Source organism: Ascaphus truei, chromosome 2 (genome assembly GCF_040206685.1).
Source record: "Ascaphus truei isolate aAscTru1 chromosome 2, aAscTru1.hap1, whole genome shotgun sequence".
Classification (NCBI taxonomy): Eukaryota; Metazoa; Chordata; class Amphibia; order Anura; family Ascaphidae; genus Ascaphus; species Ascaphus truei.
The window spans coordinates 276,451,063-276,465,185 of record NC_134484.1 but is presented as its reverse complement, the minus strand read 5'-3'; the positions used below and the strand labels follow the sequence as shown (position 1 = coordinate 276,465,185).

The window sequence follows — 14,123 nt, the reverse complement described above, 5'->3', positions numbered from 1 at the left end:
TTTTGAAATGTTGCCTTCGTCCCATTCTGGAACAGGAAGAAACCACCCAGTACATTTCTCTTGGGACTACAATACAGATTTTCCCTAGAAGTAAAAAAGGTTATCTACTAACACACATATTTCTGGATATCTGCAGCAATTATTTCATGCTAGTTGGCCTGTGGCCACATCGGAGGCATTACTGTTTTGGGGGGGAAAACATCCGGTATTCATATTTCTATACTTCTTGTTGCGATGGTAAAATGTTAAGCGTATGCAGTATACAGGTAGCTTTCATGTTCACAACATGGACTCTACGGCTACGCTTATAGTGCCGGCGACGCGACGGTCGCTGTAAAATCAAATAGAGATGACTTCCAGCGATCGCGACCAATCCGTTGCGTCGCTCTTACTATAAGCACATGCGATGGCGGCAATGCATTTGTTTTGCCGCAACGTCGCGTCGCTGTTGCCGGCACTATAAACGCAGCCTAAATCTGCAAATATGAGATAAGTACATTAAAATAAACGAGCACACAGAAATAAGTTCTAACCTAGAAGAGCAATGGTATATTGGGAGACTTAGACGAAAGAAGTATAATGCAAAAGAAAGCAAGTTTTAAATCTTCCATTTAAAAATTAAGCCTGTATAGTTTGTGTGTGCTAATTAAATCATCACACCTTCAAAAAAATATTACAGGCCAATATCACACCTTAGTAAACAATAACCACTGTGTCAGGGACTGTGAAAGTATCTGAAGAGAACTGATGACTGTAGCAGAGTCCTTCAATTAAGTGGTTGAAGGCAACTAAGGAGGAACTTATTAAAGTTTTACTTTAGTTTATATAGATTTTTCCACAGCACTACAGAGAAATCTGCTTGTAAATTTGTTAAAATGGTTGACATTTCCAGTTGCACCATCTACATCTTAGAGAAAGCACTAAATAGGTTGCCATACTTTTTAAAGCTACAAATTTAAACTCCCCAGGCACAGAAAAAATGTTCTACCATTTAAATACTTATTTCGAAATATAGGTTTACCAGCTTTGAAAACCTAGGCCCACAAGCCTAAACATGTAGAAAAGTAACAACGAGGTATGTGAGATTTAACCGAAAATAAAGACCAACTGTGACTGCACCTTTAATATTCGCAGTTAGGCCAGTAATATAGTACGTACATACACACACACTGACAGCTTCCAAATGACACACAAACACACACTACCCTTCCAAGCGCTTCGCTCACAGCAGCACCGACCGTACACACAAAAAGTGTGCGGCACGAGCGTTCGCACAGGCGCGGACACTATATTACTGGCCTAACTGTGAATATTAAAGGTACATACATACATACATACATACATACATCTATACACACACGTACGTACACACACACAGCTTCCAAATGACACTTTTTGTGTGTACAGTCCGTGCTGCTGTGAGCGACGCGCTTGGAAGGGTAGTGTGTGTTTGTGTGTCATTTGGAAGCTGTCAGTATGTGTACACGTACATACATACATACATACACACACGTAGAGGTATCAGTACCGTGTTAGCCGGTGTGTGTGTGTGATAGAGAGATAGAGAGATAGAGAGACAGAGAGACAGAGAGACAGAGAGATAGAACACAGACACACACAGGTAATTATGGAACGAGACAGCACTCAGAGGTAATTACCTCTGAGTGCTGTCTCGTTCCTAATGCGTTGCTGCACCACTGCTGTGAGGAACACCCCTGCCTGTTAACTACTGCTAAGGGACATGCATCTACCTTTTACTGCATACACGTGAGTGCCAACTACTGTCCATTGACACACACACACTATATATATATATATATATATATATATATATATACATACACACACACACACACACACACACACACACATACAATGTAGACACTGAGCGGTAGTGGCGCAAATACATACTTTTCTGAGTCATCCCCCTGATCGGCCGGCTCCACGCTCACTGCCGTGCGTGCACGGCCATAGCATAGACAGCCTGGCTACCCACAGCCAATTATAAGTGCCATGCACGGCGCAGCAAGCGCGTCCACTATATTACAGGCCTTAAGGAGGGAGAGTGTGTAGCTGCAAAGTAAGGCAGAGTTCCCAGTCTTCACTGTGGCACGCACGCCCGGTGGGGGGGCGGCGCATGCACAGTGCTACACCGCGATCTGCGGTCTGTGGGGAGAGGGAAGATTTGTGACGGGAGGGGGCGTGGCTGTGGGTTTGCAGGGGCGTGGCCATGACATCCCGCGGCTGGTTCGCCCTTATTGGCTGAATCGCCGGCGGGGGCGTTGCCACACCCCCGTCGCAGATGTCGAGGTCAAATTCTCCTGCCTCCCTTAAAACCTGTCGCGCACCGCTGGGGAAAGGTGCGCGACAAGGTAGGGACTGGGACCGGCCGGACTGGGGAGGCGGGGCTTGATAGCACAGCGCACGCCGAGCCGTGCGCTGTGGAGGTGACCGCAGCCTAAGTGTGTCTGCAGTGTGTGTAGCTGCAGTTTCTGTGTGTATGTGTGTCAGTAGCAGCAGCAGCGTTTGTTTGTCAACAGCAGTGTTTATGGGTGTAGCAGCAGCATGTGTGCGGTTGCTGGTGTGTGTAGCTGCAGCAGTAGAGTTTGTGTGTAGCAGCAGTTTGTGTATGGGTAGCTGCTGTGTGTGTGTACACACACAGGGGGCATCAGTTTGTGGATATAGATAGGTGCAGTGTAAGTGTATATAGAGGTGCTTTAATGTATTTACCATTTTATTTTAATTAAAAAAAATCCATATAACTACACAAAAGTGTCTATTATTTATGAAAAAAGCCTACATTTAGCCTATAATAGTAATAATCCCCTCAGAACAGGGCATTACTGGCCAATGCCCTGTTCTGAGGGGATTATTACTTAATTATTCACTTCCGTACCCCAAGGACAAACAGAGTGGGTCAGGATGTCACCCTGGGCGTCTTTTGCTAATTTTCTAGGCAGCATGCACGAGCAGCGCTCTACAGGTCAACAGAATCTCAAAAAAAAAATTAAAAAAAACGATGACATGATTGGTCAGCAGAGCAGTCACATAACTGCCAGAAGGTCTGTGGCCACGGAGGTGGTATCCCCCCACCAGCACTGAATGAATGATAAACCAGGAGTATGAATATTGTTGAATTCTGGAAACAGCAACTGCCCCCCTGAATTCCCCCTCATTGTTTTATCTAAAGTATGAGGCTCACCAGAGCTGTATTCCCAGCTCAAGGGGACCACTACTTCCTAGATAGTAAACTTTTTTGGTGCTAGGAAAACAAAAAAGAGAAAGCAAGATGGCCGCATGGTTACCCAACAGCAAGACACAATGTAATATCCTGATGACCTTGTAGCTTTTTTTATTGGCTGCTGGAGGAGTCAGCTTTAAATACAGGCAGCGGAAATACAGTTATAAACAATATAAAAGTGGGAGTTACTGAATATTAATTACATCACTTCTGCTCTCAACACAACAAATCGATCTTTGCCAAGGTCAATGAGTTGAGCTTATGCGGTCATTTATGATTTACTGAGGAAGGGTGCAGTTTATGGTTAACAAGTGCAGTTCCACTTGCAATTGTGAGGTTTTCCTTAAAACATAAAATTCCCCTAAATATTTCGCTTTTTCATTCAGATCGCAAACCTCTTTGTGAGATCTAACAATTACTCTCTCTTTTGGTATAGCTCAGTAGCCTCATCATAATAATTGAAAACGTAGGGATCACTGCAGTATATTTTTATCAGTTAACTAAAAAACCTTTTTTTAAATAACCAAAAGCAGTATTGTATAGCATATTCTCTGATATTTACTGGGTTCGTAAAAATTAGGCTTTGGGGTCTTAATCTGCAAATTACACGTATTTTGACATACAAAAATAACCTTTCATTATGGTAACACTGTCCTGACATACCTGGAACGGCATGGGACTATATGAGATACGAGGTATGTTATGGGCACTTCCTCGTTTTCTAGAGGGTGATTATGTTCACCGCTCCAAAGAAGCATCAAAAACGAAGTGGAGCCTCCAACAACTTGTCTCCAGCATCCAGGGCCTGGTTGCATTGTGTGATCGCTCCTGGAGCAAACACACGACCCAGAGTGCCGGAGAACCTCCAGCACTCTAGGTTAATAAACAAGTGCCTTGATTTATTCCAAGTTCAGTAAATATTGCTAGGTGCAACTGCACTTCACTTTTACATTAAATACTACATTAACTCGCCTTTTATCAGGAAGCCTAATGTGTCATTGTTATGGTAAGTAATTGTGAAATTGAACACAAACTGTACTATCTATAAGCTCTTTTTAATGCAGAATAGAATAATTTAATATCAAATGTATTGTAGCTCACATCAAACAGGTTTTCTGACTATCCCTAACCACTCTATTGGTTGTGTCAGAAAAGAAATCACATTTTAAACATGTAATTTTTGCAACGATGCAACTCCCTCCATCTGATCAAAATGAAGTCCTAAATTAACAATTAGAGGATGTTAAAGGCAAAAGGGAGGAAGCAAAAACAAAAGTACAAACTTACAGCAATCCATCAACCCTAACAAGCGGTTGCAATAATTTCACTGCGACACAAGTCTCCTTTTATCACAGTCAGGAATCTGTATTCGGTCTCAGGTCTCTTACAGTCCCAAAAAAGCAGCCAACTATCCATGTCGAGAGAAGACGAGTTTTGCAATCTCAGTGATCCTTGTGTGATGCAATAAATCATGAAATATTCAAGTTTAGAGCAGACAAGAAAACCCTTTCACGTGTAAAGCAGCACACAGGAAATATCTTAAGGCTGTTCTGCGGTGCCCGGCTTTTGGGCAGACTTGTGACTGGCATTACTTACGCTCTCCTCGCAGGTATTTTAAAATAAAAAGATAAACTACAATTAGTTTGGCACACCGCTTCTTGTGAATCACCTTTGAGGCCTTGGGCTGAATAAGATGCACACAACACACCCCAATTCAATAATTACACCTCTTGCAGCAGAGTCAAAAATAAATACATAGCAAAACAAAACAGTATTCATTTCATTGTAGTTGCTGACGGTAGCATTGGCTCGGATGCCAAACACCATTAATTCTGAACAAACAAACATTCGCTGCTTTCTTAATATCTCCCCAGTTAAAGAACTATCAGTAAGCATAAATATTATATATTCACATATATAACGCAGAAACATGGACAGACCTAGTGTCGATTCCCCTTCATCTTTCCAGCTGCGAGTCTGCATTTTCCTGAGCGTCCACGCACAAAATAATTACCAAAGATTTACACACACGTACACAAAACACAGGCAGTCACTCCCTTAATACATCCAGATTGCTGCTTAGTTACAAACGGTCGACTCTTATGTTGATAAAGAAATGAAGACAGCTGCCGGTAAACAATCCCTGTGCTTCATAATGCCTTATCATAAGCAGCCAATGCAAGCCAAAGAAGCAAAGCTGCCCCTGGCTTTTTTCTGCTGTAGCTGCTACTAGATGAGTCACTGCTGAACATTTTTTTTTTCTGCGGGAAAGAGCGGAGAGAAGAAAGAGGAGGAGAATGGAAGGTGGGGAGTGGATTCTAGCAGCAAAGGCAACACCACATTGCCTCTAGCACACGCTCTCTTCTTGGGTATGATGTCACATCATAGCTGTGTTAATTAATGCAGCGAGTCTCCCAGAGGAAAAAGAAGACCATGTCAGATGCACTTAGACAAGACACCAATATGCTTTCTGAATCTTTTTTCCACAGAAACAAACGGAAGAAAAATGAAGAGCAAGGACGTGATATACAGTAGTGTGGTGGTTAAGACAATGGACATTGATGCACACGGTTGTTGTGAGTGCTTGCCTCGTCTACCACTATGCAATCTTCTACAAATAAATATCTGTACCTCAGGGGATAATGATGACATACAGTAGCATTGTCACCCTCCTACCTTCTGAAGCTTCAAACAGAACAAAAACTGTATTATCTACAAGCTCTTAATAATTCAGAACAAAATATTTACGTGACATATGGCTCTATTGAAAAGACTTTGAGATACCTGGAATTATGAACATAGTATAGATCATGGGTAAGCAAACTTTTCAGTCTGTGCCCCCTGGCTGCTCTTGTCTCCCTCCTCACCTAGTCTTCGGTGTCAAATGACGCTGCAGGGTCACGTGATGTCATAATCGCCAACAAAACGAATAGTCTTTTTCTTAATTTTCCAAAGAATACAGCAACCAATCCCTGAATTCTTAGTAAGAAAAGTACCTAATAAAATATTTTATAACCAAGAATACTTAGAGGGATGGAAATATTTCCCCACTGTCGCTTTTGCTGTGCGCAACACTGACCGACGTGGCAATCACAGCCGCTTAGTCATTAGGACGGGCTGGAACTGAGAGCAGGAGGCAGAAGAGGCAACGCGAAGGCTAGGGGTGGAGCTAGCTGGAGGAGCCAGTCGGAGAAAGTATGTGTTGGAGAGTCAGTGAGCGCGTGTGTGTCAGATACACAATGACACAGTGATAGAGCCTCTGATGGGTGGGAGGGGTGGTAGCCGGAACGCCACCCCTTTGGCGCTTAAAATGCTGGCCGACTCCTAAGCAGTTTATATTTTTGGACACCACTGCTACTAGCATGTTCACCATAGCTAGATATGTGATTAGTGCCATAAGAATCCTCAGAAACCATATGGTTTAGTCATGGACTAACACCCTATAGAGTATCAGTTTTCAACTGAAAATCTTGGGGGGGGGGGGGAATCACTTTCCAGTCTGCATGGATACACCGCATCAGCCTCAATAAGAGCTTTAATACCTGTATAAAAATTATTCATTGGAACGCATCCACATTCTCAAAGCATTATGGAATATTTGCATAGAAAAATGATGGCAGCTGCGTTACGGTAGCGAGTAGCACTGAAGTGGGAGTCATTTAACCTTAGTTGCTCATAAGGTGTATCACTTGCAAACTTCCCATGATGAACAAGCTCCTTGTTGAATGTTTCACTTACAAGATATAGTTGGACATTGACTAGAGGAGTTGCAGTAAGGGTGAATCATCTGCAAAATGCTGACGTTATTTAAGACCTGTTTAATAGCGTTTCAAATTTAGGCCATAAAGACAAATTCCGATTAGCACAACAATTATTTATGTTGCTGGCATAGAAAACAAAATATTACATCATTTGTAAATTAGCAGTGAGATATGTGATCCGGGCGAAAATTGAAATGTAATAGAAAAAGTGGTGTCTAAAGTGCAAACTGATATAAGTGAATATATTTAGTGAATTAAATAGTATGTATGATACCAGCACTGTTTAACAAATGCATCTCATTGTCTCTCTCTCGCTTCTCCCCTTCTCAATCTTCATCTACCCCTAGATTCTGCAGAAACCTGCGCTCTATTAGCCTACCAGCCTTTGATTCCACTTTACGCTCATCCCTCTCCTGTCTCAGTTCTGCTACAGACCCTGACAACGTGGTCAGGAACTTACTTTACGCTTCTTCACCCACAGATGGGTATAGGCGACCTCCAAGGAAAACTTCACTTTAAAAAGATCCATGGAAGTTGTACAAACCTACTTTTCTTCACTAACCCACGCCAACTCTCCTCTGTCATTGACTCTCTACTCAAACCACCCTCAGCTGCCTCTTCTTCACCTCAGGACTTCGCTGCCTATTTTAAGGAAAAAGTTGAATCCATACGTCAGAACATCCCCTCTGTTTCCTCCTCCCATCCTACACAGCTTCCTAAGGCTGCGCTTATAGTGCCAGTGTCGGCGACATCGCGGCAAAATAAATGCATTGCCGCCGTCGTGTGTGCTTATAGTAAGCGCAACGTGACGCCGCAACGGATTGGACGCAATCGCTGGAAGTCATCTCTATTTTTCAGCGACCGTCACGCCGGCACTATAAGCGCAGCCTTAGGCTTGTAATATAGTGCGCGCTGGAGCGTGTGCATGCACGGCATTGCGCGTGAACGTGGCGCGGGCGTTTCGTTTGTAGAGGGTAAGCGTGATGCGTGCGGCTAGGGGCCGTGGCTATGACGTGTCCACGCTGTGATTGGTTCATAGCGTCACGTGGCGACAGCGCAAAAATACAATTCTCTTGCACTTTTTCTGGTCTGCCGCACCACCGCTCACGGCCGTGCACACGCGTCGACTAGATAGTCAGCCTCCCATAGTCAATTGTAATTAACGTGCGCGCACACACGGTAGCGCAACAGCGCGCTCTATATTACAGGCCTAACACTCCTCCTGCCTTCCTTGACTCTTTTTCTGCTGTCTCAGAGGAGGATGTGTCACTGCTGATCTCCTCTTCTCCCTCTACCACTTACCCTCTTGACCCTATTCCCTCCCATCTCCTAAAACCTCTTGCTCCTACTATAACCCCTATGCTCACACACATTTTTAACTCCACTCTCTACTCTGGTACCTTTCCCTCTTCCTTCAAACATGCAAGAGTTATACCATTACTTAAAAACAACAAGCTTGATCCTACCTGTCTTTCTAACTTTCCACCCGTCTCCCTCCTGCCTTTTGTCTCTAATCTCCTTGAACGTCTTGTATTCTCTCGCTTGCTCCACTTTCTCAACACCTATTCTCTCCTAGACCCTCTACAATCTGGCTTCCGCACTGCTCACTCAACTGAAACAGCCCTCACTAAAATAACTAATGACCTCCATGCTGCCAAAGACAGAGGTCATTACACTCTGCTCATATTACTCGACCTCTCTGCAGCATTTGACACCGTGGACCACCCTCTTCTCTTTCACATTCTCTACATTCTCCAGCTCTATGCTGGATCTCCTCTTGCCTCTCACATCGTCCTTTCAGTGTCTTCTGCTAACACCTCCTCCTCTATCGATCTCTCTGTGGGGGTACCCCACTGCTCTGTCCTGGGACCTCTACTCTTAAATATCACCTCTATGCGGACAACACACAAATTTACTTTTCAATCCTTGACTTTACTCATGCTGTACAGACCAAAGTTTCTGAATGTCTCTCTGCTATATCATCCTGGATGGCACTCCGCCGACTTCAACTTAACATGGCAAAAACAGAGCACCTCATACTTCCTCCCAAACCTGGCCCTACTACCTCATTCCACATTACTGTTGGAAGTACTATCATTCACCCAGTAGCACAAGCACGCTGCCTACGGGGGTCACATTCTCCCCTCACATTCAAAACGTATCTAAAACCTGTCGCTTTTTCCACCTTAATATTACAAAGATACGCCCTTTCCTCTGTTGCTCGACTGACAAAACTCTGACTCAAGCCCTCATTCTCTCCCAACTCGATTACTGTAACCTCCTGCTGTCCAGCCTTCCTGCCTCCCCTACAATCTATCCTAAACGCTGTTGCCAGAATCACTCTACTCTTTCCTATATCTGTCTCAGTATCTCCCCTGCTGAAATCACTCTCCTGGCTTCCTATAAAATCCTGCATCTAGCACTCAATTCTCCTCCCCACTTTTAAAGCTTTACATTTTTCTGCCCCCCTCTACATCTCAGCCCCAATTTCTCACTATGTACCATCCCGACTCTTGTGTTCTGCTCAAGCATGCCTTCTCTCTACCTCTGTATCTAAAGCCCTCTCCCGCCTTAAACCTCTCTCACCGACTGCCCCACACCTCTGGAATGCCCTTCCCCTCAATACCCGACTAGCACCTTCTCTATCCACCTTAAGACACACTTGCTTAAAGAAGCATGAGTAGCACCGTGGTCAATACTATACACGATACATAAAGCTTGGCCCCATGCAGACGCCCTTACCAGAATGCCCTCCTACTGTCTCTGTACGTTCTTCCTACCAATTAGATTGTAAGCTCTTCGGAGCAAGGACACCTCTTCCGAAATGTTACTTTTATGTCTGAAGCACTTATTCCCATGATGTTATTTGTATTATTTTTTATTTATAGGATTGTCACGTGTATTACTACTGTGAAGCGCTATGTACATTAATGGCGCTATATAAATAAAGCAGTGCAACCAAATGACTTGTACCGGCGCTAATAAACACCTTAATATAATTAAGTGCAATAAACAAATGCAATACTTAAAAGGGATGTGTATCCCAGAAGAACACGCTTCTCCACCTTCCAAGGAATATGTACAGATTCCTTACATGAGAAGACTTGATCCACAGGGGGGGGGGGGGGGAAGGGAGCGGTATAAATAAAGACATACATACAGAGTATTCCGTTGAACAGGAACATCTTGGGTTAAACCTCCATGGTTGATAGCATGTAAGGAAGAAACACAGATGCAAAGAAAATGGTGCATTAATGTTTTACCCGATCAACAAAACAACACAAAAGGTCACTCCTTGCACGCTACCTTTGGGGTTAATGTGAGTTTGCAAATTCCCTTTTGTGTTGTTTTGTTGATGGAGTAAAAATGTTAATGCGCCATTTTCTTTGCACCTGGGTTTCTTCCTTACAACCATGGAGATTTAACCCAAGTTGTTTCTGTTCGACGAAGTATTCTGTGGCATTTGTTAAACAGTGCTGATATCAGCCATATTATTTAATTCACTAAATATATTCACTTATATCAGTTTACGTTTTAGACACCACTTTTTCTATTGCTATCTTGTGCAGTTGGGATTCTGCAAGTGTTTGGTTGCACCTGATTTGTGCGCATTTTTCATTGCACTTTTATATGCATATACATAGTTACATAGTAGATGAGGTTGAAAAAAGACTTCCGTCCATCAAGTTCAACCTATGCTAAATTTAGACAACAGATACTTTATCCTATATCTATAATTATTGATCCAGAGGAAGACAAACAGAAAACCCCATTATGTATATTTCCCAATTATCACCAGAATTATCAGTATATAAGTTTGCGCCTAATTTTATTCACATTTTAAAATTGAACTGTATATTCATAGACATAAATATATGTATACATATGAATATCAACCTTGCAAAAAGCCAGACGCCTTAAACTATTTTTGTTGAGCGTCCGGAGCCGCACACTTCCAGCCATCACTACTTTGTAGTACCAGCACTAGTAGTGGGCTCTCAATGAGCAACTGCAGGGAAAAAGGTGCGATTGAAAACCACAATGGGTGGAAAATGCCAATAAATCTGCTGCTTCTCGAAGTTGCACCCGACATTGCCTTGCAAAGTTATTGTGGAGTGTGACTTGAAGATGCAGCAGGAAGAATGAGATTCCCACCATTATGGTCCTTTCCAACCATCATACACGAGAGAGAAAATTTAGCAATACTACAAGCAGGCTCCTGAAAATGTAGATTATCTTCTGCCCATGTCGATCCACTGCTGGATGAATATTCTTCCCCCCACCCTGATGATCTTCCAAGTGCTGCAGTTGCAAGTATCTTCTCTCCATGTGTCTCCAACAAATTTTCTCCTTTCATCCTCCCATCTTACCTTTTGGTCATTTTCTTGTCTTTTAATTTGGCCGAAATCCAGTCCAGTACCCGGTCTGTCCAATGATGGTAATTTCTTACAAACACACACACACACACACACACTATCAGTAAATGGCCGGGTATCAATCCGATGAACACTGACCTTCAATCGTAAGCCTATGGCAATGTCTCTTTGAATATTAACAAACATAAACAGACCTCTCTGGCGCTGAGGTACAAACAGGCATGATTGGGCTATGATGGAATAAGCTTGGATCTTTGAAATGATGCATACCTCAGAAAAAGGAGACACAAATAACATACACATCATAGGGAGCAGCGGAGCGGTAGCCAATTCGGAGGAGTTGGCGCCTTGAGGCTGACAAGTTGACGGAGAGCACCATCCACAGACGCGAGAAGATCCGTTTTGCGTGTGAAATTGTCCACATTAAGTAAGGCTTGAGACCTAGCCACTTGATGTGAGTAGGTTTCTAATTTTTACCCACGGCGGAGTAGGGTATGACACAAGTGACCAAGGTCATTACCCATCTTGTTATTATGCTGTGAGCACGTCGTGTGTGCACACGTGTATTTTATTACTGTTAATTAAATTTAATGTATATCCTTTGCCTTGTGTACCAAGCTTATAAGTTTTTATCTCAGGGTAATGCACTACTAGTAGTTTGTATGCTATTTTTGTCTCCTTTTCCTGAGGTATACGTCATTTTAAAGATCCGAGCTTATTCCATCATAGCCCCATCGTGCCTGTTTGTACTTCAGCGCTAGAGAGGTCTGTTCATGTTTGCATTATATACTGGACACTAGACACCCAGTGGACTTTTTAGGCTGCTTTTGGACAAATATCACAGGACTAACAAATTGGACTTCATTTGTTTTTTTTATGATTGATTTTCGTTTATCCATTTACTTTTCACTATTAGTGTGTTTATTATTAGTTGATATTAGCGCTTTTTTGCACACTAATTATTTAATTCTTTTTGAATATTAGTATTGTTAATTATGAAGTATTGATCCAAAGGATCCTGTTTTCTCCAGAAAAAAAAGTTTGAGTCGTGCAATGAAAAGAACTATGCCATGTGTGCAACATTCAGAAAAGCATATACAAGATTACAATGCAATAATTACTCCAGTTTGGATCATTGTTAATACATTGGGGTTTTGCAGTAAAAACATGGTAAGTGCTATGTGCATGCCCATTTCAAGATTTGTGCATAATATATAGTAGTACTAAATGATTAAAACTGAGAAACCAGTTGAAAGACCCAGTCACATGAACCATTATGAGATAAATGCCTCTCAAAACCTCCCATTTGCTTTTAAATATGGCCATTACCAAAAACAGACATTTTGTTTCAGACTTAAAAACAATGACTCGCTTATGTTTTCATTTCAAAGTGAAAAGATACTGAAGTGAAAGAAATGTGATACTCTAAAGGAATTATTGACCCATCCCCCACTTGCTTGTATCTCACAAAAAAAAATACTAATGTAAAGCATGTTCCCAATATGGTGGGTGAAAAAGGCAACAAAAAACCTCCGTCAGCATATAGCCAATAAAGAATATCACTTGTGAGCACATTCACGTCTTAGACATGTCTGCAATCCTTCCTTTCAACCATTATCACCTAGCATACAGTGCTCCCACTGCAGCAAGGGATTCTGGGAAATTACATGCAAATGAGCACACGTGTCACCTTTTGCCTGGAATATCCATTCACATGGAGCCCATTTAAGCAGATGCATCGCCGTTCACACAGCTTTTAAGCACAGCATGCGACTAGCAAACCAAGTACAAACCCCTCACAGACATGTTTCCACCTTGATGGGTATCATCGATGCATCAGCTTAAATGGGCTCCATGTGAATGGATATTCCAGGCAAAAGGTGACACATTGTGTGCGCATTTGCATGTAATTTCCCAGAATCCCTTGCTGCACTGTATGCTAGGTGATAATGGTTGAAAGGCAGGGTTGCAGACCTGTCTAAGACATGTGAATGTGCTCACAAGTGATATTCTTTATTGAGAGATATATACATATATATATACATATATATATATATATATCTATATATCTATATATCTATATCTATATATATATACACAATTTCTTTTTGCATCGGGGTACAAATGTTTCAATCTTTGAGCATAGAACTTTAACATTTTGCGTTATTGATAGGGTTGCAAGGTGGCTTCTCCAAAAATACTGGACTCAATGGTGAAAGGTGCGTCAAGTCACTATGTCCAGGGAGGTAATACCGGCCACATACATGTCCAGTATTACAGTACCTCTCATTTTTTACTGGACAACGTATCCAAATACAGGGCAGTCCATTTCAATACCTGACACCTGGCAACCCTAGTTATTGATATATGCCAATATCCGAAAGTGAAAAAAGAAAATTATGTGCATGATTACACCCCTTGATTAAACAATGACAGTCACGATTTTTGTTCTACTGCATATCCTGTTAACATGTGGACAACATGTACACAAGTGATAAAACGTGCAGAAAAACACCCATGACTAAAAGTAAGTAGCAACAGTAAAATATTTTAAATAATGTGTTTTTAGTGCTATATTAATAACTTTTCTATAAAACTTTCCACGGTTTCACGAACAACTGAGATTCTGAGGGAGAAGGGAGGTTAATATCAATCTTGTTTGCTCTCCCTCAAAAATAAGATCATGTTTATTCACACCACCTTAAAGACAAATAACAAGCATAAAGACAGGGGACTGCACAAGAC

General features: G+C 42.1%; 1 protein-coding gene across 6 annotated transcripts in view; it reads right to left on the bottom strand.

Annotated features, from left to right (window-relative positions):
- The window catches only part of LOC142487267 (triple functional domain protein), a 419,339-nt gene that overhangs the window by 402,508 nt on the left and 2,708 nt on the right, over nucleotides 1-14,123 (bottom strand). Inside the window, exon 1 of one of the 6 annotated variants that reach the window (XM_075586262.1) lies at nucleotides 5,182-5,468. The exons of the other annotated variants lie outside the window; for them this stretch is intronic. Coding sequence (XP_075442377.1) covers nucleotides 5,182-5,224 — 43 coding nt within the window. The 5' untranslated portion in view covers nucleotides 5,225-5,468. Of the gene's footprint in view, nucleotides 1-5,181; nucleotides 5,469-14,123 lie in introns of those variants that run through there. 6 annotated transcript variants of the gene reach the window in all.